Source organism: Hoplias malabaricus, chromosome 10 (assembly GCF_029633855.1).
Source record: "Hoplias malabaricus isolate fHopMal1 chromosome 10, fHopMal1.hap1, whole genome shotgun sequence".
Classification (NCBI taxonomy): domain Eukaryota; kingdom Metazoa; phylum Chordata; class Actinopteri; order Characiformes; family Erythrinidae; genus Hoplias; species Hoplias malabaricus.
The window spans coordinates 36,140,923-36,164,942 of record NC_089809.1 but is presented as its reverse complement, the minus strand read 5'-3'; the positions used below and the strand labels follow the sequence as shown (position 1 = coordinate 36,164,942).

The following is a 24,020-nucleotide window of genomic DNA, read 5'->3' as shown; positions in this document are numbered from 1 at the left end:
CTGACATGGTTAATGTTGTACTTTGTGTTGGAGGATTTCTATGCAGTTTTCTGGGGATAATGAACTGCTCACCACAGCCATAAGGTGTCCACGAGTGGGCAGTCGGCGTGTGTGTGGAATTCTTGCTCGGTCACGTGTGGGATGGGCCAGGCAGTTGTCCCCCTCTACCGTCACCTAGAGGGTTACGAGAGAGGATTAGACAAGCTCAGTCACATGTTAAGAGTAGGTAGCAACAACAAGATTCCACACGACCCTGATATGTCATACAAAGACTCGTGTGTGTGTGTGTGTGCGCATGTGCTGTGTGTGTTTGTGCATGTGCTGCTAATCAATTAGCTGATTTACTGTGTGCATGTGATGTACACATGGGAGCACAGGATTTCACATGCAGGCGAGATGAAATCAGCATGCTTAAGTAATGGATTCGGGCATCGGTTTAACTTGACAACAGCAAACAGTGCATGTGCCACTCTGCATTTTCTCAGATGTATAAATAAAATATTATATTTTACCTCTGAATATTATTGGTAGAGATGGATGTGGTTATTCAATTTTAGACGTTAGCTAGGGGCTAGTGCATATGACTAACAGACTAACATTCAAATATAAATGTAATACAATGAGAAAATATTAAAATAATGTCACTGTCAGATCAAAACCATGTCCATGTCTCTGTCATAATATAAAACTACCATGCGTTATTTGTAGTGTTTCAGACATTTATGAGAAATGGAAAGTAGATATGCACCACTTAAAATGAGTGATTTTATTAGGCAATGTAAACACTGTCACTGAAGATGATTTCATTATTTTTAAGTTGAAATATGGATTAAATCTCATAACTAACTCTCACTCTTACTCTCTCTCTCTCTCTCTCACATCCACATGCGCGCACACACACACACACACACACACAGCTGACTGATATAACATATTCCATATAAATTATTACGTACTGCCATACATTCCACTTCATTTTGTTCAGTGTTGATTACTGTATCTGACCCAAGGACCAGGGCTGATCCCAGGTTAAAGAAACACTATGTAATATTTTTAACTTTGGATTACTGCTTCAAAATAATGGTGATGTTTCACTGACCTGTGATATGGAGCATAGAGCCTCTGTCATTGCTACACTGGGCTCAGCACCATAGGAACTGCCCAGTGTCACTTTTGACAGAGGAGAATAAACCATGCCCCCTCCCTTCCCCTCTTCATTGATTTCAGTACTATGCTGTAAAAATTAATGACACTATGGAATGCGGACACATCTGAAGAGAACGCAAACAGCTTAAATCTGAATTGCACTAGGGATGCTGCTTAGGATAAAGCTTTAATGGCTGTAATAAATGTATCTCTCGGTGGAGTGCCACAGTGAGCAGCAGCCATTGTTCTAGTGTAAATGCAGCCATGTGTGAAACTCCAGTGTCTGATTTCAACCCCTAGACTGCCCTGGGACACCGGAGCAGGAACAATATGTTCACAGTGGACCTGGCTTTGTGTGCTCACTCCACTCTCTCGCCATCTTTTACTCTCCCACTGAGCTGTAGAGAAGTGTGAGTTGCGTATCTCTTCTAGTGGAGAGTTTTCAGGGACACAAATAGTTGAATAGATGATTCAGAAGATGCTCTTCAGCCAGCTCACAGACTCATACTATACAGCTCCTCTCAACACAAGCCCTCTTACCGTGAGAGCCCACTGAGCTGCTGTCAATGCTGCTGATCTTCAGGCATGTTTTAGTGGCCTTTTCACAAACACAGTACTGTAAGCTTTGACTCTTATCTATAAAGCATGGCTGGTCTAAAGGAGGAAAGAATGTTTTTCCACAATGATGCTTTTTGCTACACACTAAAACCATATGTTTAGCAATTGGTCACATCTGACAGATCATATCTGCAACTGTGTGTGTGTTTTTTTTAATTCACCTCATCCAGGATGCGATTCTTGGACCTGGTGATGGCTATATTTAAGGCATTGATCCATGACTCCTTCTCCTCTGGACTTACAGCCAAGAATACCAGATTGGGAACCTGAAAAAACGTAAAATTATTGTAATATCTTACATTTAACCCACTTCATTACAGGACACTGCTGTCAGAACAAGTACATTTTGCACAGCGAGAGATGAACTCTTTCATTTACATCTCAAAATAGTCAGAAGTTGTTACTGCTTCAGTTGCAACTCTATTATTACAGAGCGCTAAAATGTGCACATATGCAAATATCAGAACCCAGTCTTCCAGATGAAGGGCTGTGGTGTTACCCACTACATGATACAAGAGACTATACAAAGGTGGAGGAGAGAAGAGGCTGAACATTTAATGATAAAACTAACACTCAACATTGTGTCTGTTTATAGGGAATGTCACAAATATAATATGCAGAAATACAATCCTAATATGAGTATTTTGTCTTTGAGGCACCTACAAATCTCACTATAAAAGTGTAGCTACAGTTACATTGGCCTGGCTTTAAACTGCAAAGCAGCAGAATAAGGGGAAAAGCAGTCACTAAACCATGGAGAAAACTCCAAGTGTTCTAAATGTAAATGTGCTGAGACAGCAGCAATCTACTTTATTATGGTGGCTGCAGTTGTGTAAATCCCTGTGCTTTCAGTTTGCAAAATATAGGCTTTGTAGCTCAATAACATATTTGCCTGCTGTTTAATAATGTTTAGCATCACCACATACACTCTCTGTTTCATTCTAATCTCTCGCGTGCCCAAACTGCTTTCCTTGCATTATGACTGGCAATCCAGGAACAGAGAGTGGACAAATCCTATATTGGTGAATTTCACAGGGAGCCTTGAGAGCGGGTGTCACAGCTGTGGTTGTTCTCCTGTGCTGCTCTTTGAGGAGCAGCTGTTAGAGCAGTGGGAGCTATTAGCCACGTGGTGGCGTGTGCTGCTGACAGATTCCTATCCAGAACTCTGAGCCTCAGGATTAACCACCTGCCTCAGCACTGAAGCTGCAGCAGATTGGTCAGTCTTAAAGCTTTCCTGGCTTTCAAAAATGCTGAAAATGCATGCAGTCCTGCCAACTGGAGCATTCTGAAGCTAAATGTCACAAATCCAGATTGGCAAAATGGACTCAAATGTGTGTTTAAAACAACAATTAAAACCAGTTCAAATACATGCAGTGCTGGAGTAATGTTGACTAAATGTAGTTCAGTGAACTGTAATCAGTTTTGTTTTAGTGGGTACTGAAAGTTTGTGCATGAACCCCACTATGTAAAATTGGCGTAACAGTCCATAAACATGTCATGGAACATGGTCATACCCTTTCATGAATTGTCACAACAGATTATGTGCAGTTATAGAGGTGAATGCATAGGTTTGGAACCCCAGGTGGAAGCTTTTCTTGATTTTCTAAATGCAAATAATTAAAATTTATCTACAAAAAATACACTTCAGAATGCTTTTTATTATTATTATTATTATTTATAATTGTTTTTTTGAATATTTAACTTAATTCATTCATTATCTGTAAGCGCTTATCCAGTTCAGGGTCACGGTGGGTCCAGAGCCTACCTGGAATCATTGGGCGCAAGGCGGGAATACACCCTGGAGGGGGCGCCAGTCCTTCACAGGGCAACACAGACACTCACACATTCACTCACACCTATGGACACTTTTGAGTCGCCAATCCACCTACCAACATGTGTTTTTGGACTATGGGAGGAAACCGGAGCACCTGGAGGAAACCCACGCAGACACAGGGAGAACACACCACACTCCTCACAGACAGTCACCCGGAGGAAACCCACGCGGACACAGGGAGAACACACCACACTCCTCACAGACAGTCACCCGGAGGAAACCCACACAGACACAGGGAGAACACACCACACTCCTCACAGACAGTCACTCAGAGGAAACCCACACAGACACAGGGAGAACACACCACACTCCTCACAGACAGTCACTCAGAGGAAACCCAGAATTAAACTACCCTGTTACTATTACTGTTAAATCATAAGTCATGATGTATAGATTTAGGAAACCAAAGGCTTATTACAGTTATAAGAATGGCAGTAACCCTTAAGAACAATTTCATAAGGCTACAAGTCTTATTAAAAAACAAAAAATTGTGATTTTTAGTCACTCACACACAAGAATAACTGGCAATATATGAATGGCTAATTCATGATTCAATTAACAGTTGTAATGACTCTTGCTGTGTTTAAATGACATAAAAATGATGAAAACCCGCCAAAATGGCCAACGGCGGGTGTAATATTCCTGTATATAGGCTGACTTAAAGGTAGGTAGGTATCACTTTGCATTCCAAACCATGTCCTTCACCATTTAATCAGTAAACATTTATTTAAGTGTACTTTAGTTCTAGTCGTGTTACCACAAAACTAACCAAAACATTGACATAAAATATAACTGCATGTTTTGGCAATGTCATGACACAATCTGACAACAAAGTGAGTCAGTTTTTATGCAGCAGGGTTAAAGCACTCTGAAACCAGTGGAAAAGAAGACGAGATCAAATGGGATGTTCTCTAAGTGTTTATAAATCTCAAAACTGCAGCCTGCATAGTGCAAAGATGTGAGTTGTCCACTTCACTGTATTGATCTGGAAGGATATGTTGTTACATTAATGGGATGCGCGATGCTGAGTACTCGGAAAGGGCGATTAGCTGAAACATTCTTACTGAAAGCTAATTATCCAGGACATGAAGATGAGAGGACCTTGCACTTTACAGGTTTTATGTAAAGTGTGCCTCCGGTTACTGTTTATGTGGTGGACATATACAATGAATTCCAATCTCTTCCATCTTTGATCATGACTGATTCCGAAAAGATAAACATGTAAATGTTTACTGAAAGTGGCCTGAGACAATAACAAGTTACCTTCTGACCTGCCATACACTCCAGTAAAGCACTACTCACAGTGTTGCCTGGCTGGCGGGAGCACAGGAGTGTAAACTTGCTATGGTTTTTCTTGGTGCGACTCTTGGCTTTCCGGAGCTCCTCAGACCTTTCGTAGTCTGTCAGGTCTACTACTTCATGAATTTTCTTCTCATCCTTCACCTGAGAAAACACAAGCCATAGGGCTAAGAATTGACAGGACACTTAAGCTGGGATTCAAATAAGTCATGTGATGTTGGAAATAAAATATTAAATACATTGTAAATGTTATTTCAATTTCCTGAGGTTTTCAATATGCATGCAAAGCATAAAAGGAATAAAGCAGTATGTAGGCCCTTGTAGAGCTGCAACCACCAAATGTATTCAAATTTCACAAGTAATGAGAAGTATAATACAACATTTACAAGCTGCCCTTTAAGCACAGGGTTAAAACTTACAGCAAAGTGCTGCACTCTCCCTTTTAATTTTTTTTCAATTCAGTGGTGAAAGAACAGAAGCATTACAGATGTTTTCCAAACCAGAACATTCTGCATAGGTTTAATTCTAAATTCTACTAAAAATGGGAAACAACAACACAGACTTTATATTCATCTTCTTATCCATATCCACTTGATCAATTTCAGGGTTATGGTGGCAACCAGGCAAGCAAAGAAGCCCAGGCATCTCTCCCCCAGATCTCCACCAAATCCTCCTGGGGAATCCCCATGTGATCCCAGGCCAGACGCTTTCCATCATTAAACAAAGGTCATGACCATAGGAGAGGGTGGGGACATAGATCAACCAATAAATTGAGAGCTTTCCTTTATGACTCAACTCCCTCTTTACCACTATGGTCCAGTACAGCAACCAGATGCTGACACTGCAGACTATGCCTTGCAACCCTGAAGTTCATGATATGAGGAACAAGAGCAGAGACAAATCACAACCCTGATAGACTCCTATGCCCAAACTGACTTATTGCCAAGAAGGTAAACACACATTACACTCAGAGCATAAGGACCAATCAGTTCACCTTGGGAACCCTGGCACACCACACTTCCATAGAATAATTCAGGGAACACAACTGTATGTCTTATACAAATTTACAAAACACAGTCTGATTGAGTGTGTGCTTGCGGCAATGCTTATTCATATATTTACACTTTTCCATGAGAGCTAAAACAATGTTATTCTGTTGTTAAATATATTTTCATTATTTGTTTCAGGCCCATTTTTCCATCTAGCTTTTCCACTTATTGACAACGTAAAAGGAAGTCTCACATCAACACCCATTTCATAGATATTCACATCCACTCAAGATGTTAATTATGATCACTAAATTGACTTAGCATGAAGCTTTGTGTTTGTGCTACGCTTTCATCTCTGTTTGTGTCTGGTGGGTATATAAGGGGACATTTTATGTTTGTTTGTTTGTTTAATTGCTGCACCAAATTACGTCTGCAGACTAGGGTCATTATAGCATCACTGGTAAAGTGGCTCTCACAGGTTTCATTGGGTAGCAGAGTGGCCATAATGTGAAGCACTTGGCCTCCTGTGTGGCAGCTTTGGACCTTGGCAAGAGTCACAGCGCACATGACACTATTGAGACATTTCCAAGCTGCCAAAAGGAGCTCTGAGGACAAAGCTGTACCTGCAATATTTATAATGCTGCAGCTCAGCAACCTCAGCTAAGGCCATTAAGAAAGGAATGATTAGCATTCCGCTTACATGCACAGAGCTAATCATGCCAGTAAAACCCTAAAAGAGCAGTTCGACTATTTCAACAAATGACTCCACCATGGCTTAAACACTATAAAAACAAGAAAAAGATAAGAATTTAGACGGAAATCAGAACAGCAATTGTAAAATACAGAACTGATACCACACTGATACAAATGGTACACTGAATTTACATTTAAGAGTAAAATAAAACATGTTACATCAAAACAACCACTATCTAAAGGTTTACTTTTTATGTATAATTTCTGAGATGAAACAATACTACTTTACAGAGAGATATGCCCATACTGAAACCTTCAACACTGGGTTATAATAATCCACAACAAGATGTAAGCTTTAATATATAATATATAAAACAAAAAAAGCTACTGTGACCCAGGCTCTCGGAGGCCTGTAAGTAGTAGTGTGATACAGCTGCACTGCTGGAAGTGTCCTGTCTCCCCTTGCAGGGAAATGAGCCCAATAAGAATAGGACACTTCAGGTTCACCGCCGTGCCCAGTGAACAACGGCAGGACTAATGCCACAAAACCCCGCTTGCTCTGTTTGACTTATTATGTGTTGGCATCACCCCAGTGTAAATGTGCAAATGGTTTGCTCACAGGTAAATATAAATAGAGAGCCAAACAGGGGGAAGGAAGAGAGACAGACAGACAAATTTAAAGACACTTAAAATGTGTGAATGTCTATAAAGCCTGTGGTTTTGTGTTTCATTTTAAGTCTTGTTAATGAAGGTATATCTGCTATGAATATGGCTTCTCTCTCCAGCATCTTTTTTCAAGTGTGGTATAAGTTGCATACACAGGTACTTGCCACGGCTACATACTTGTCTTATAAGCTGTAACTATCAACTAAAGTATAATATGCAATATTAACTGTGTAGGTGAAATATTTACATAACCCACCATTGGCTTGGTACTAACATAACATTGAAAATATCAATGTGCAAGAAGAACTTAGCATTCCTGTCCAGGCATTAATGGGATACAGAACAAGATCCTTAGAAACTGAAGTTTAACTGATATTAATAAAGCACACCCGGAATCATTTGGTGCCAATCAAACATCGGTTTATTTCCTGTGTAATGTTAACGCTTTTTTAGGTTCTCAAATGGATCTTAAATGATGGAAACAAAAGCCTGAAGGTGAATAAATAGCTTGGCTATAGCTTGATACTGTATGTAGAATTTAAGATATCTAGTGTTAGAGAAGAATTAAGAAAAAAACAATTACTATTATTAAACTATTATAATAATTTATTATTAAAAGAAACAAACAAAAACACCACATTGTGATATCTATATATATCGGGCATCAGAGGGCACAGCAGGTAGTGTTGCAGTCACACAGCTCCAGGGACCTGGAGGTTGTGGGTTCGATTCCTGCTCCGGGTGACTGTCTGTGAGGAGTTGTGTGTTCTCCCTGTGTCCGCGTGGGTTTCCTCCGGGTGCTCCGGTTTCCTCCCACGGTCAAAAACACACGTTGGTAGGTGAATTGGTGACTCAAATGTGTCCGTAGGTGTGAGTGTGTGAGTGAATGTGTGTGTGTGTCTGTGTTGCCCTGTGAAGGCCATGTAGCTTGGACTCTCAGCTTTAACGACACGTCCATCAGAGGCAATGCTCAACCAAGGAGGTGGGGAAGCAACCAAGCTTTGGTGCCTAACAGACGCGCACCACGAGAGACGACACAAACAGTTTTATATGGCAACAGCAATCAAAATGAACAACACCCAAAACAATAAATACGTTTTCAAAGCTTAGATCCCTTTCACCGTCTGCCCTTTCCCTACTGAGACCATTTAAACACAGGACTATTTAATCTACAGCCAATCAGGGAAAGCTACCTCCTTCCAACACGTCTGGCCTTAAAGGGGAAGAGTACTGGGTTAGATACAAGACTAAATATCAGAAAAAATCTAGGAGAATCAGAAATTTTTTCCTATTTAGTGAGGGCAAAAAGCCATTTGGAGAGGTGAATGAGATTAGTCAAGGAAGGTAAAATGTTGCAATTAAGCTTTGATAATACAATTTATTTTCTGCAGTAAAATTTATAATTTTCCTTATGGAGAGGTTGGGGTCTTTGAAGATTTCAAAGGAAGATCATATTTTGACCACTAAAGATTAATTTCAATATCTTTAAAAATTCTGAAGGCTTTTCAGCAACATTGCTTCATAAAATTGGCTCTAGTTTATTCACTGCCTCAAGATTTGAGCATGTAATTTCAGGCGGAAAATGGAAAAAAAAAATACCTGGGATGTAAAGAGGTTAAAAACCAGCATGAAAAATAATCGTGATGAAATCAAGATCGTGATCCTGCAAAAACAAAAATCGTGATAATGTATTTTTGCCATATCGCCCACCTCTAATCTCAGCTCACATTCATTTCCCCGGTTCTTCGTATCTTGAAAACATTGTGTTTAAGAAATTACATTCTTTTAAATGTTCAATGGATTCAGAAAATTTTCAGACCATATGTTAATCTTTGTATTGTGTTTTGTATTGTATTGTGTTTCGATTTGAATTTGAATAGATATCATGGGGGGGGGGCACGGTGGTGCAGCAGGTAGTGTCGCAGTCACACAGCTCCAGGGACCTGGAGGTTGTTGGTTCGATTCCTGCTCCAGGTGACTGTCTGTGAGGAGTTGGTGTGTTCTCCCCGTGTCTGTGTGGGTTTCCTCCGGGTGCTCCGGTTTCCTCCCACAGTCCAAAAACACACGTTGGTAGGTGGATTGGCGACTCAAAAGTGTCCGTAGGTGTGAGTGAATGTGAATCTGTGTGTCTGTGTTGCCCTGTGAAGGACTGGCGCCCCCTCCAGGGTGTATTCCCGCCTTGTGCCCAATGATTCCAGGTAGGCTCTGGACCCACCGCGACCCATGAACTGGATAAGCGGTTACAGATAATGAATGAATAGATGTCATGATCAGATTTACTCATGAATTTTGGAGTATAACTGGAGTATAAGGTTTTCTGCATTCAAAGTAACATACATGCAATAAACAATTTCTCCTTTTGATACTTTGGTTGTGGTGTAGCATTTAGATTAAACAATCCACTTTATACAACTCTGTGTAATAACAACCAAGAATACGCTCTGGTTCTAGGTGTGATTCAACAAAACTGCCGTTATGGCCTTTAAAAAAAAGGCAAAAAGTGGAATTTTAGGTACAGCTTTGGCACAGAACCTCATGTCCTACTTCGATGACAGATAACCCTGCAGAAAGATCTCATTAAGTTACAATCAATTTCCATTAGTGGAGTAGAGGAGTGCACGCACAGCCAGATCTAGGTGAGGGGCAGCAGTGGCTTAATAGTGCCGCGTCAAGTGTTTTGGCTGACTGTGTTATTGGTGGGACAAGGGACAGACTGCTACAACTGTTCCAACAGCACAAATTAAGTGGCAATCACATCAGCCCTATGATTCAATAGGAATACAATGTGCTTATATAATTGCTGTCAGCAACTCATCAATGATTTTATGTGCTTGGCTCCATGCAGGTTTTATGCTTAAGCTCCTCATCTTAACCCTCACCTAGTGCAGTAAAACTCATCCATAGGCAAACACTCAATAAATGTCTCATTTTCAAGGCTCAAAGGTTCCAGGCATTTAATATTTCTTGTTTTAGAAGGGGGTTTGTCCCTTTTTTTTCTTCAGCCTCTGCTTCTACCTTTCTGGAAAAGCTCTGGGCTAAATGTGGGAACATTGCTGTGAGGTTTTGATAGCATTCTGCGACAAGTACAAAAGTTAAGTCAGTGACTGATGATGGATGATTAGTTCCACATCACAACTCAGGGGGAGTTTATACCCCTCTAGCCGACACTTAGCAGTTGGTATGGTGACCTTATGCTACTCTGCAGCTGCTACATAGCATCCCATTTCACTTTATGCTTTTCTGTGGAGGTTCTACAAGCTGTAGACCTGAATACATGTGTTAGTGGTGGGTGCATTTAAGGCAGCTGAATTCACAAATTATATGGGATGTGTATGAAAACATTTGTTTATAGGGAAAAAAAGCCTCATATCTGAAATAGACAGAAACAATTATAAAAGCACTAATGCAAAATGCATTTTTTTCCTTTTACTATACACTAAAACACTAACAGACTTAGTGCCTTGTATGTAGAAGCCTTTATCCTAACAGCAAAATTAAATGAGCAAAAAACCACAAAACCAGAAGTATACCATTATAGTCAAAGCTGACATTAGCCACAGGAATCAGAGTGTGATATGACACGAACATGTCCGGTTCTATTTTTTCATTCTAACCTTCCACTTGAAACAAAACTGAAGTTAAGCTAGACATATTCTCAGGGGCTGAGCCATCTTTAAATAAAGTATTATTCACAGTATATTACAGTGGGGCATTACAGTGGGACAACTGGGTAACGTGAATTAACTCTTTTGCCATTTGTACACAACCAAAGCTGAAAATTGGTTTTTAATTTATAATGAGGAATTAAGCTGCCCCTGCTATGAGTCATTAGTGATACAAGTTGATTCTACATTTGGACTATACCTTGCTGCTAAGACAAACAATTGTGTCACAAGATTTAATACAGGAGGAAACGAAATATGGTTTTCAGCATGGTCGCTTCTAAATATAATAATATAACATGACCACAAAGTAAAACTGAAACTTGCACATCAGTTATAAATACTTTAAGCTCAGTTCAGTCCCGTCTGAGTCATTTCTAATGCTATTTCTAATAGAACAAATGTTTTTTAATGAAGTACTATTTCTAAAGTGGCCATTACACTAATAAAGCGTGATGAAAAGCAGATTGCTCAGGAAATTTTGCACCAGAGTTTCCTGCTTCAGGCAAGTCTTGTTTGAAATCTATTTAGCAATGCCAAGTTGTGTTTAGTTCCTCTATTAGACAGTTCGACCTTGCAAAAGTGTCAGAGCTTCAAAAGCAGGGAAATTATATCTGAGAAAACACATAAAGAGCAATGAAAAACAATTAGTGGTAGAGAATGAGCCCACATAGTAAAAACTGAAAATGACAGAAGCTTAATGGAAACTTAGCCAGCGTAGCCTGGGACAGGAAGGCTCAGGAGGTGGCATCTCTTGAGCAGTCATGTGCCAAGCTGGAGCCGCATTGAGGCGACCCTCTCATTTACCGGGACAACCTCCAACTGTACAGCTGCAAGCCGGGGACTTGTGAGTATCCCCACACCTGCCTGGCGCCTCTCACCCTGTACAACTCCTGAGTAGGAGAAAGACCAACCCCTATCGAGTTTGGTTCCGGAGCCCACATTGTGAGTAGAGGTGAGCCCGATTGGTTACTCTCAACCTCCCGGACCAGGTCTGGGTCCTTGCCCCCCAATGAGGTTATGTTTCATGTGCCAGGAACCAGTTTCTGCTGCAAAGCTCCATGACACCAGGGGCCCCTTCAGCCCCGCTCTGTGACCAATGGGCATTGCACACCCCTACTCTGGATCTTGTGGGTTGTGAGCTCACAAGATTCTCCCACTTTGCCATTTCAGACTGACCCAGCCAGGTCACGTGGGCTGCCCGGCCACCAGGCACTCGCCATCGGACACTACCCCCAGGCCTGGCTCCAGGAGTAGGCCCCGGTAACCCTTAAAGGTACAGAAACAAATCACCTGCTTTAATTCTAAGAAATAAAATATGCTTGGTATCACTTTTTTAAATGATAAAATAACAATATTTTGGAGCGGGAGGCATGGTGGCGCAGCAGGTAGTGTCGAAGTGGCACAGCCGCAGGGACCTGGAGGTTGTAGCTTAAAGTCCCGCACCAGCTGACTGTCTGTGAGGAGTTTGTTGTGTTCTCCCTGTGTCCGTGTGGGTTTCCTCCGGGTCCAAAAACACGGTCCAAAAACACAGGTTGGTAGGTGGATTGGTGACTCAAAAATGTCCGTAGGTGTGAGTGTGTGTGTGTGTGTGTCGCCCTGTGAAGGACTGACACCCCCTTCAGGGTGTGTTCCTGCCTTGCGCCCAGTAATTCCAGGTAGGCACCGGACTCAGTTCAGGAAAGCGGTTACAGTAAATGAATTAATATTTTGGTGCATTTTTACATCAAAACAGAAACCATCCAGCTGTTGCTGCCAAGACATAGCATTTTAAATTAACCTAAAAGGTCCAGCAACCTCACATGGTCTTTTTGTAATGAATGTTTTATAACATTGCTGTCAGATAGTGGGTCAGAATCATGCTAAATCCTCACCTAAGAAATGAATCTCTAAATTGATTTTATTTATTGCTCCACATGTGCAAACCTACTTGAATAACTGTCCTCTTTTACTTGCTCTTTTTGGTGTGCTGTTTCTGGTTACATGAATAAGCCTTGAGTGCGAGAATAGATGAGAGGAGAGACATTTTGGCAAATAATAATTTACAATGACCAGGATTAACTGTTACGATGTTTACCAATTTTAACAAGCTACTTATGATTGTAAATAGGGGTTTCAACTCTGTTTTCCTGTCTTTAAACATGTCCTAACCTTTAACAGCTCTCATAAACTCTCCTCCTGACGAAGCCTTAAGAAGAACATCAAGACAGAAATGCACACGAATAACAGAAAAGGGCAGGAAATTTTGTGTTGCCAAACTCAGCATGTCAAGACTGAAAACACACGCATATTGTAGAGAGTTCCATGTTTTTTCTTTATCTTCTTTTTGTATCTGACACATTACTCAACACATTAAACACCTGAGAAATCTAGAGCCCTCCGATGGATTCCTGACCATTTACAGATTTACAGACTTAAACAACTATAAACAAAATAGTTTGTCCTAAATCTAGGAGAATAGGCCAATTACTTAACAAAGAATGCCATAACAGGCTAAAAATAATATGTCACACTCAGGCCCCGTCCACATGGATCTGTTTATTTATATCCCCATCCAAACGAATACAAAAACAGCTGCATTATCATGCCAGTCAAGTAGGGGGCTATAGGATCTAGAGACTTCAAAACACCACAAAGCATGAGAGAAACACAGTGGTTTAATCTCAAATCACTCCAAACTACTGTAGTGCACTATGCAAATAATGAAATCACTGAATCTTAACAGTCCATCATATATATCTAGTACATATTTTATATTTATTCATATGTGGGAACTTGAAATCCAGTGCTATCTGCATGTAAACACTGTGGTTTAATGACTTATGTATTTCAGTATATAAGGAGTGAGGAGCTATTTGAATTCCAGTTATAGAGACAGACACACTCTTTGATGTCAGCATTTCAACGAGAACAGACACAACAGCGTTTTCAAACATCTCCACCTTTGAGAACTTCTTTAAAAACCTCCATTTTCAGTGTCCTAAAATATCGTGTTTGTGTGAACGGAAGGCTAAAACACAAAACAAAACCTCAGTTTTTAAAAATAAATAGATCCATGTTGACGGGGACTATGGTCCAAACCCCAATGACATTTTGTCATGTTGCCATTTTTCTTTGAAAGTTATATAAAAAGTCAAAATAAGTTATATGAAGATATCAAAATACAAAACAACCACTACAGAAAAGAGGAACAGCCATATGTTTAGGTGAATTTACAGCTGTTAAACAACGTTCAACTCAAGTTGAGCTTCTGCTATAATTCAGACTCAAAGGAAGGAGATATATTTTAATGGAAATTTGGCTGATACCAATATGATTTTTTTTAGTCTATTCTTATATTCTCCTAATACTAATACAAAGGTAAAGAGTAGGAAAATGTAGCTTCTGATAAATAAATGCAATAATGACTTAACTATACATTACAGAAGATTACTCAGTCAATGGCTTTTAGAATTGACTACAATACTATGATGTGTCATGTAAACAAACTAAAAAGGATCTAGAGCATTTTGCCATGTACACAGCTGCACATTAGAAGTTGGGACTACTACAAAAGCTGGGAAAGTGCTTTGATCATAACATTTTTAGTTTCGGTAATAATGGCTGCTTTGGAAGAGCTGTTGACCAGACTGATTGTAGATGTAAAAATTCATTTTTAGAGTAATTTGCATAGTTAAATTACCACTATATGTCTAATGTTTCTAATGTAAGGCATTCACTTTTCACTGTAGCAAAATTTGTTGTGTATTTTAGTGTAATTTGTAGGACATGAGAGAAACCACGATAGGTAAACTTTCACTGTTTAACAGACTTGTCACTTGACTTGACACTTAAGAAGTGGTTTATATCCCAACTGTTGCTTTTTAGTTTTGCTTTTATCCAACAGTTGATATAATCTTCATAGCCATAGATTCTTAAAACTGTAATGCAACAGGACACACTTCTCTTCGTGGTACAGCATGAATCGTATCTGTCTATCCGCATCATCTTCCATGGAGCTTTGATTACGGCAGTGTCTGAAAATCAGCAACAGATGGCAGGAACGTGCGTCAGAAAAGCTTGCACATCTTTGTCAACTGTTAATCAAGCACATTTCCCAAAAAAGAATAACAAGATGATTAATAGGCCTTAAACAGAGACAGCTTCTGTTTTCGGTCATGGATGTGGAAATCAGAAGGTCTAAAAAAAGGCCATCATGTAGAAGTACTGTAGATGTGGACGTTATCGTATGACTACTATACCCCAACCCCTCGCCCCCTCGTATGTAACAAAAAAAGCAGAACAGAAATCAGGAGACTATTTCAACATACAGAAATATGACCACACTGCCTTATTTGGACATGTGTACAGACACTGTGCATTCTGTGGTTTTCTTTTTCTCATTTTAATCATCTGCCTTTAATCAAAAAGACGCCAGTTTAACAGACAATAGCCTATGTTTTTTAAAATGCTAGAGTGCCAGAGTTAACAACTTTCTGCTTCTTCATCTTACATAATATTAGTACTGAACTGATTTTGTTGCTTTTGAATAACAATAAAGATGTTCCAAACTGGCATGCAGATGAAATATAAAATAAAAAATACAAAAAATTAAGCTTATTTAAGCTTTAATTGTATTCAATCATCCAAGAAAGTGTTGTTGTCCAAAGTTTTGTGCTACTTTGTTTATTCACTGCAGCTTAGAGGCTAAAGTGGCAAATGAGTAATAGAAGCTTATACCCCAGAGTTAGCACTGTGCAAACCCCATGCTTCAGTCATTACACACTGGCCTTAAACTGGATTTGTTATGTAATCTCAAACTTACTTAAACAGACTTACATGGCTTTAGTTCATACTGTTATCTAAATTTAAAACAATACAGACTAATTCATGAAAATATTTTAACACAGTCATGCAGTTAAGGCATGTAGTTAAGTGTGAGTGAGTGAGTGCTTTATGTATTATGTAATATTTACACATAAATACTAGTATTAACATTCAACTAAAATTAAAAACACAGTGAACATTGACGTTTTTAAAAAAGCTCCAATAGATCTGCTTTTGCTTTTCATTCTCTATTAATGATTATTATTTCCATTAGTACAAACTTTAACTTTAACGTTAGCCACAAAAACAAACTTTAGTGCAACAGCATAAACAATACCAGTCTAATCTCTGTGTCTCGTCCAAGATGGGGGACATTTGTTAAGTTTTACTATGGTATAGTGGGGAAGCTCTGGAGAGACAATATAAAGAAAACTGATTTTTCAATCAATTATTAAAAAAAACTGCTGAAAGAGTGCAGAGGCGTTGTAAGAGGAAGAGCAATGAGTCAGAAAAAGAGCAGAGAGAAGAGTGAAAATAAGCTCTCCCACATGTCTGTCCCACTCCCCACAGCTGCCCTGCTCGGAGGACACCCATCAGTGTGGGAAATCTGATCTTTACACAGATGAGCAGAACTCCAGTGCTGAGATCACTCTTTAGTTCCCTCCCTTCAGGGTGTAACAGAGGACACTGTTTCAGTTCAGTTTACCCACTGACTCTCCACCCTTTATTCCATCTGACACTATTTCCTTCATGGGTTGGCTTGTGGAATAGAATAATTTGTCAAATCCTGTGCCGTTCCTGTGTCCCAACACAAACTCAATTCAAGACTGAAATCCTGCCAGATGTCAGTGGTTTATAAAAGAGGGCATTTATCAACTGGGACAGCTGGCAGGGATCTTTTGGCATCCTTATGAAAATGTTGCCAATCCTCTTGTTTGTCCCTCATCTCACGAACGATTACACCAAAACAACAGCTCTGGTTCATCAAGGGTGTCTGTCTAGACAGCTGCACGAAGCATCTAGTCAATCATGAAACATCAGTCTGTTAAGCACTAGCTAAAAGGGTCAATCCACCCTGTAGCCATAGGCCATATGCTGGCTTGGCATTGTTTGATCTGATGCCGAGATCAGCTGTTAGTGCAGCAAACAGCTTTCTGCATGAGCATGACTCAAACCCATTCCATCTTACCTTCTCTCAGCCCACTCGTCCTTAACTCAAAACAAGCCAAATTTATAACAGGCCATTTATATTACTCACACTTATAGGAATGGGTTAACCTTTATACTTTGGGTTTACGATTAATTTACTCATCTTAATTTAATCATCCTGAGTACCTACTGAATCCATTAAATCAACAGCACTGATTAAAAAAAACAGTTGGCAAATGAATCTTGGTTATTCATAGTTTATATTAAATATTAACACATTATTTATTTCCCATATTTAATTAATTAAAATTAATCAAATAACTGATTATGGAAATAATCATTAGTTGCAATAAAGGAATAATATATGCTAGTATTCTGTAACATCTGCCAAATATTTTATTCTACAACAAATCTGGAAAAAATATAAAAGTTCTATAGACTGGGCAAAAGACTGCCTACATTATCCTCACTATCTGCATACAGTAGTATATCTTGTAACGGCAGGGGTTGTTTACATGGTATGTCTTTCTCTGCTTTATGCAATGGTGACTAGTCACGTTACATCCTAAGCCATGTAGTGTGTCCATGATTGGATCAAGGTGTTAATCTTGATGAAAGGCACCTTTATATCTCTCTGTAAGCCTAACCCCAGCAGAGAATTAAGACTTCCTGTTGAGAAGAAGCCAAATCAACTAGAGCTGTGACAGCCACAGAGAGATACAATGTGCCGCTTATTTCATACATGGTGCAGAAAAACGAATGAATTTGCCCTAGGTGTAATTCTATTTTTTTCAAGTAGAAACATACAGTTGTAAACAAATATTTGGAATGGAGAGAAGATTAACGGTAATAGGCCTGTGTGGTTTAATGCTCCTTATGCATAAGTGTGGTGGAGCAAATGACTCAAATATTTTTTTAGTTGTCAACACAACATCTCAATTTAGACTCAGCACTTCTTCACTCCACATGGCACTGCACGCAAACTCAAACACTAGTGATTAAGGGCAGTGACCACGCGCACACACCTACCCAGGGCAAACGGCAGCCACATCAGGGCCTAGAGAGCAATTGGACGTTAGGTGCCTTGCTCAAGGGCATTTCAGCCATGGATGGCTAGGGAGGACAATGCACTGTTACTTCACTCCAGTACTCCCTTAATTTCCTGCATGTAACAGTGCTCAGATCGGTCCTAATCCTGCTTCTTAAACCTTGATATGATGGCTGCTCCTATTATTTTACCATGCTGCTGCTGCTGTGTTTTCACAGGTCTCACAAGGCTCTGTAGTCAGAACCCAACACCTCTCAGCAAATAACAACAAGCAAAGAATACATTAGAATAACGCTACAAAACATCACTATATATGCTAAAAAGTGATAAAAAGTTGCTGTAGCATAACAGTAACAAAATAGATGATTTCAGACATTTGTTCTATTTTTTGGTCCAGAAACTTCAGGACTGCAGATTGAGGCATGCAGTAAAATACATCCTTCAGGCTTCAGGCTGTGCAACTTCTTTTATGTAACACCAAACTATGCATGTCACTGCGAAGTAGCTGCTCTGGCTCCTTAAACAAACACACTTGCATTGTAGGCGGCTAGCTGGGCTCAGCTCTGTGCATTTTCCCATGGATGGTGTTGTCATTCCCATCAGGGGACAGAGACAGAGGGAGGACAGTTGCTTGCTTGCACAGCAAAGCACAACAGGTGCAGAAGGAGAATGCACACAACAAAACATGCATTTCACACTACGTGCAACTCCCAGGCACAGCTGATCAATTGTAGCTGTTACCTGTTACTGCTTTATTGCTCGGTTACTACTAATAAATACTGCATTCTTCATAAATTACAGCATGTTAAATTCATTACATATGTTTCACTTTCTCTCCTAAAAGATTAATTTATGATATGATCATACTTATTGTCATCTCCTAAAACTTTGTGTGTGTGTGTGTGTGTGTGTGTGTGTGTGTGTAACGGTGGCAACAGAAATTACAGAAAAACAACACAGCAATTACTGATTAAATAATCCTTAAAGCCAAACTTAGCCATTATGAGTGTATTTGCAGTATGATTACTGCACCTAAACACAGCTTATGAACGCAGTTCCTTTATAAAACTGAAAGGTTCAGAGGCACGTTCCCTTAGTTATTCTTAGAAAGAAAATAATTTTATAAACAAAGCTACCTGAGTTCCACTTTACTTGCGCATTAGAAATGAATCAGACCTTCACTTCTCATCTGTTAGACTGACAACTTCCTTATATTCGTAGCAAAACAAGCAACAGGATCCTCTTTTACTAATGTAAAGTTGGTATATGTGTGTGTGTGTGTGTGTATGCACCTTGAAATGACCCTACATTGTTCCGCAACGTGAAAGCCTTCACTCATCATGAGCGAAACAAAAGCACCTGATTTGTCAGACAATGAAGCAGAATTATTTACAATGTAAATGATCTCTACACATATTGCTCCATTTCAGGTCTTTAACTATTAACATGTTGCTCCGCGTAAGCTGACAGTAAATATATTCTGCAAAATAAACTGAAATTCTATCTTAAAGCTTCTGGAAAAATGTTAACAACGTCTTTTACTTCACTTTTTCTTAGTCTCATATAGTGTAAACCCATGACACATTGTTCCTCTTTAGCAGCAAAAGCAGAACGTAGACGTAACTAACATTATACAGAGGAGGATCTGAGGTATTAGGAAAATAAAACAAAGTTAATGATGGCTTGCGTCTGTTCAATAAACAGCAATAAAACATTAAACACTTTTGCACATAAAGACTTAACATCACCAAATGTAGACATACCTCTTTTTCAGAGATGTAGAGCTTCTCTCCTTTTAGCACAACAAATCTGTTTTTCCATATTTCCCTGAAGAGGCCTTTGCCACAGTACTTGCGGATCCAGCCGATTTTGTCCGGTTGTGCGGGGTGCTGGCTGGAGTCCTGCAAGCCCTGAATTTTAAAAGAAACCAAAGAGAAGACAGGCTGTGAGGAATAGGCTTTGATTGTTTGGTTAACCTAGGTGGAGTCACTAAGACGTCTCCTTTGTCATGCTGATTCTTTGTGCCGCCACGCAAAACTTTACATCAAGTGGGAGCATGCAGAGAGTGAACTTTTAGGAACACTCTCATCTGGGAGAACAGAATAGAGCTGCTTTAGAACTCACCAAAGCTGTCTGTTACGGGCTGTGAGCTAGGCTTTATAATGGACACGTTGAACAATCAACTAAGACAAAGGCATTTATGTGTGGTAAGCTCTAAAACAAGCCATTGTTATGAGTGAAGTGATGGACCTGGGAGCCCACACTTCAAAAACTAAACAATCACAGAACTGAGCTCCCTCTAGGGCTGGATGAAGTGTTGTACCTATCAGTATATTTTGTCTTAGTACTGTGTTATTGCCTAAAATACGGCAAACAGTCTTTCTACCAATACCTGAGACACAATGAGTTCAATACACACAATACATTAGCTCAAGAAACTGGTGTTGCTTTTGTCAAATAAGCCATTCTTATATACTTATATATATATATAAATTTCTAACAATTAACCTAACGGTAATGTCATGCAACTGCAGAGTGAATGTGCAGAGTGAAGGTTTTTAGAGGATTTAGAATTAGTTTCTTTTTTTCATCTCCATCTTTAGTGTAAACCTGTCATCATCAACAGATATTCACATTCATCACAAAAAAGAACACTGATGCCCCTTCACTTACATCATGGTAAAAACTCATTACTGATGAATAACGAATAATAAACACTTTTTAAATCATTCATTTACTGTGAATTGTTATCAATACAGGAGGTCCTCGGGTTATGTCAGTCCAGAGTTACGATGATTCGTGGTTACGACACATCTCCCATTTACTGTATAAAGCCTTGTTTCGACTTAAGTGGTTTTGCGTCGTAAACGTCGTAACGTGAACTTCGTGTTTGGTGTGCGCTGCGGAAGAATACACGATTACGCGGTTCGGGACCGAGGAGGATAGGTGTTAGGACAGGATAAGTGCTTACAGTATGTTATTTACGTACAGTATGTACGTATGTTCCAACTTACACCGAAAATCGGTTTACGGCGCGACTTAGGAACGGATCAACGTCGTAAGTCGAGGACCCCCTGTATATGTTTCCTTGAAAATGTGTTTATGGCCTGATTAACATTTATACTATTTAATATGGTTTTTAAAAATAAAACACAAAAACACAGCCAGTTAAAATGTGGTATTCTAGGTTTCTGAGATACCTGATAGCAGAAGACTCAGTTGGTCCACTGAGGGTAAAGTTGGAGGTCCACTGCCATTTTACAGTGTTTTCTGAGTGGACCACCATTCATTAAACTGTGATAATTTTACAGAAAATGTCACATTTAGCATTCCCCATTACTGTCCAATTTACAGATTTTTCCTTCATTCATTTCTTTTATTCTTTATACATTCAGTAAATCATTTTAACCCAGTGCAGCATCAACAATTTCAGTGTAATCAATATGATATCAGGCCGACTCATTACTGTTTCTCTCACAGTCGCTGGTAATATTTGTATTAGTTTATTTTCCCCTGAATAAAAGACTGTTTAATTTAAAATCAGTTTGAGGAGATTAAAAACGTGTTATATCTTGTACACAGGACAGTAATCTTGAGTGGTGCGACGGTGGACCAGTACTGGCCTGCAGTCAGTGGTGTGAAGAATGTTTAAATCATTAGACCGATATACTCTCGCTGTCTGAGGTACTTTAACACTAGATATATGACTAGAGAAGAAAGAGACACATTATTGTGAGAGAATGCTTTGCTAGCTTTATCCAATGTTACTTAAAGGTTATTACTGACCCATATCGTATGAACCGTTAAACCGCGGTTAATTTGGGCGGTTAATATCGTGATATTGAATGATACGGTTATCGCTCAGCTCTAGCTCCCCGGTGTTATAACGGCTCCTAAGTGCGAAACACAAAGACACGCCAAGATGAAGTTGGCTCTGATATGAACTCTCCGTTCCACCTTAAATGGAGCTGGTGCAAGACCGTTATTTTTGCAGCATTTACCGTGGAACGGAAAAATCGGATAAGAACGCAACTTAAGGCTCGAAGAGTAAAGATACACGTTTGTTAAAGCCACGGTGCTGAGGTAATGAAAACGCAGCAGTAACGTACCCGCTTTGTTGAATTGTTCTTCTTCATGGTGAGGTCTCCGGACGAGTTCCCTCGAAATACTCCTTCTTCCTCGGCACTATCCGTATCTGCCTTTCTCCAAACAAGTCCAACCTCTGAAAGAAAGAGAGAAGAGCAGAAAACTAACGTATATTCCACACCGCCGCCTCTCTCTCTCTCTCTCTCTCTCTCTCTCTCTATCTGTTACTGTCTCTTTTCTCTGATCTTCCGCTCGCTATCCTCCGGCACTACGGGGTTAAGTTCAGCGCTCTACACAAAGCGTATGAGTTCCTCGTCTCACTGCAACAGAAACAATAGAAAACTGCAATTCAGGAGCACAGATCAGAAGAGAGCTGACATCTCCTCGTCCACCTCTCCTCCTCCACCCGTTAGAAGTGCTCTAGACTTGTATACTGTTAGAGGAACTTGCAGCTGTGGCTCTTCCACATCGCCCCCTATGGGCAGCTGTGAGTAGAGGTGTATATGAATTGAACACAAAGACACAAAGGACTCATGCTGAAGATGTACAACATGTATAAAAGGCATACATGTGCTACAACATGAAAACAGATTTTGTCCCTCTTTAGCTGCATTCTTCTGAGATGGCGTTACATTGGGTACATGTTGGAACACTGCTGTGAGAATATAATTACAGTCAGTCAACATTAGTGAGGGACAGCACTGATGTTCAATCATCTCTGTGTCAATCAACAGCACAGTTCCAATATTGGGGGGAGGGGGGTGCTTTATACTCATCTGATGGGCATAGTAAACCAGCCAATGTGGCCACTCATGCCTGTATTTTAGTATTTGCACATAATAGTTCCAAAAATGCATTTAATTAATAGTTAAAAAATAATAAAACACAATTGTATTTGTATGCCAATTGATGTCAACTAAAATTATTGGATGTAACAGGCCTAAACATTTGGCTGGAGGTTTTGGGGCAATTACAATAACAATGCTGATATTTATGACCTTTATACAATGTAGAAACTGTGACCTGGATTAGCATAACAGATTTTTTTTTCCAGTTCTGTAGGTTAACAGAGGCAGTAATAAATGAAATGCAACATCACCAAAACATTTTGATCCTCTGTGGTACAATAAATGTTTCACTAAAGATTGGTTAGGACTATAATACAAACATCCACCCAATGCTGATATTTGATTTAAACATCTATCAACACTGATATGTTTCCATTAATACTTTAAATAAGGTCAAAAGACTGTCAGTAATAGTAACCTTAGACAGTCCCTCATAGATTTTCGTAATCAAGCTGGAAAATACTTTTACTTTAACCATGAAAGTCTGGGTATCTACGTCATCATTATCACTGATTTTACTAGTCTCTGTTTCAGCAGTTTCTGTTCCTGAAAGAGCTGTGAATGGGTTGCATTTTTATTTCCAATCTTGGTATTGTCTAGGGGCGGCACGGTGGCGCAGCAGGTAGTGTCGCAGTCACACAGCTCCAGGGACCTGGAGGTTGTGGGTTCGATTCCAGCTCCGGGTGACTGTCTGTGAGGAGTTGGTGTGTTCTCCCCGTGTCCGCGTGTGTTTCCTCCGGGTGCTCTGGTTTCCTCCCACAGTCCAAAAACACATGTTGCAGGTGGATTGGCGACTCGAATGTGTGTGTGTCTGTGTTGCCCTGTGAAGGACTGGCGTCCCCTACAGGGTGTATTCCCACCTTGTGCCCGATGATTCCAGGTAGGCTCTGGACCCCCCGCGACCCTAAATTGGATAAGCAGTTACAGATAATGGATGGATGGTATTGTCTATTAATATTAGCATTATCAGCACATTTTCTGCTGCATCGTAAATATAGCACCATGAGAATAATTGCCTTTTACCTTGAAAACTGTTTGTGCATTTATTTTAAAATCAGTATGAATTAGAAGCATTTTCTTTCTGTAATGAACCGGCCAGGGGTTTGACTCAGTGTCAGAAAAGTGTTGTGAGTGGTAAATGTAAAACGCTAGTGCACGACGATGTAAATAATAATC

General features: G+C 39.8%; 1 protein-coding gene across 1 annotated transcript in view; it reads right to left on the bottom strand.

Annotated features, from left to right (window-relative positions):
• Positions 1–22,396, bottom strand: part of plekho1b (pleckstrin homology domain containing, family O member 1b) — a 29,439-nt gene extending 7,043 nt beyond the window's left edge. The window contains exons 1-5 of the mRNA XM_066683884.1: positions 22,020–22,396; positions 19,674–19,820; positions 4,901–5,041; positions 1,926–2,030; positions 73–174 (exon numbers count right to left, since the gene is read on the bottom strand). Coding sequence (XP_066539981.1) covers positions 73–174; positions 1,926–2,030; positions 4,901–5,041; positions 19,674–19,820; positions 22,020–22,046 — 522 coding nt within the window. The 5' untranslated portion in view covers positions 22,047–22,396. The remainder of the gene's footprint in view (positions 1–72; positions 175–1,925; positions 2,031–4,900; positions 5,042–19,673; positions 19,821–22,019) is intronic.
• Positions 22,397–24,020: the final 1,624 nt, after the last annotated feature.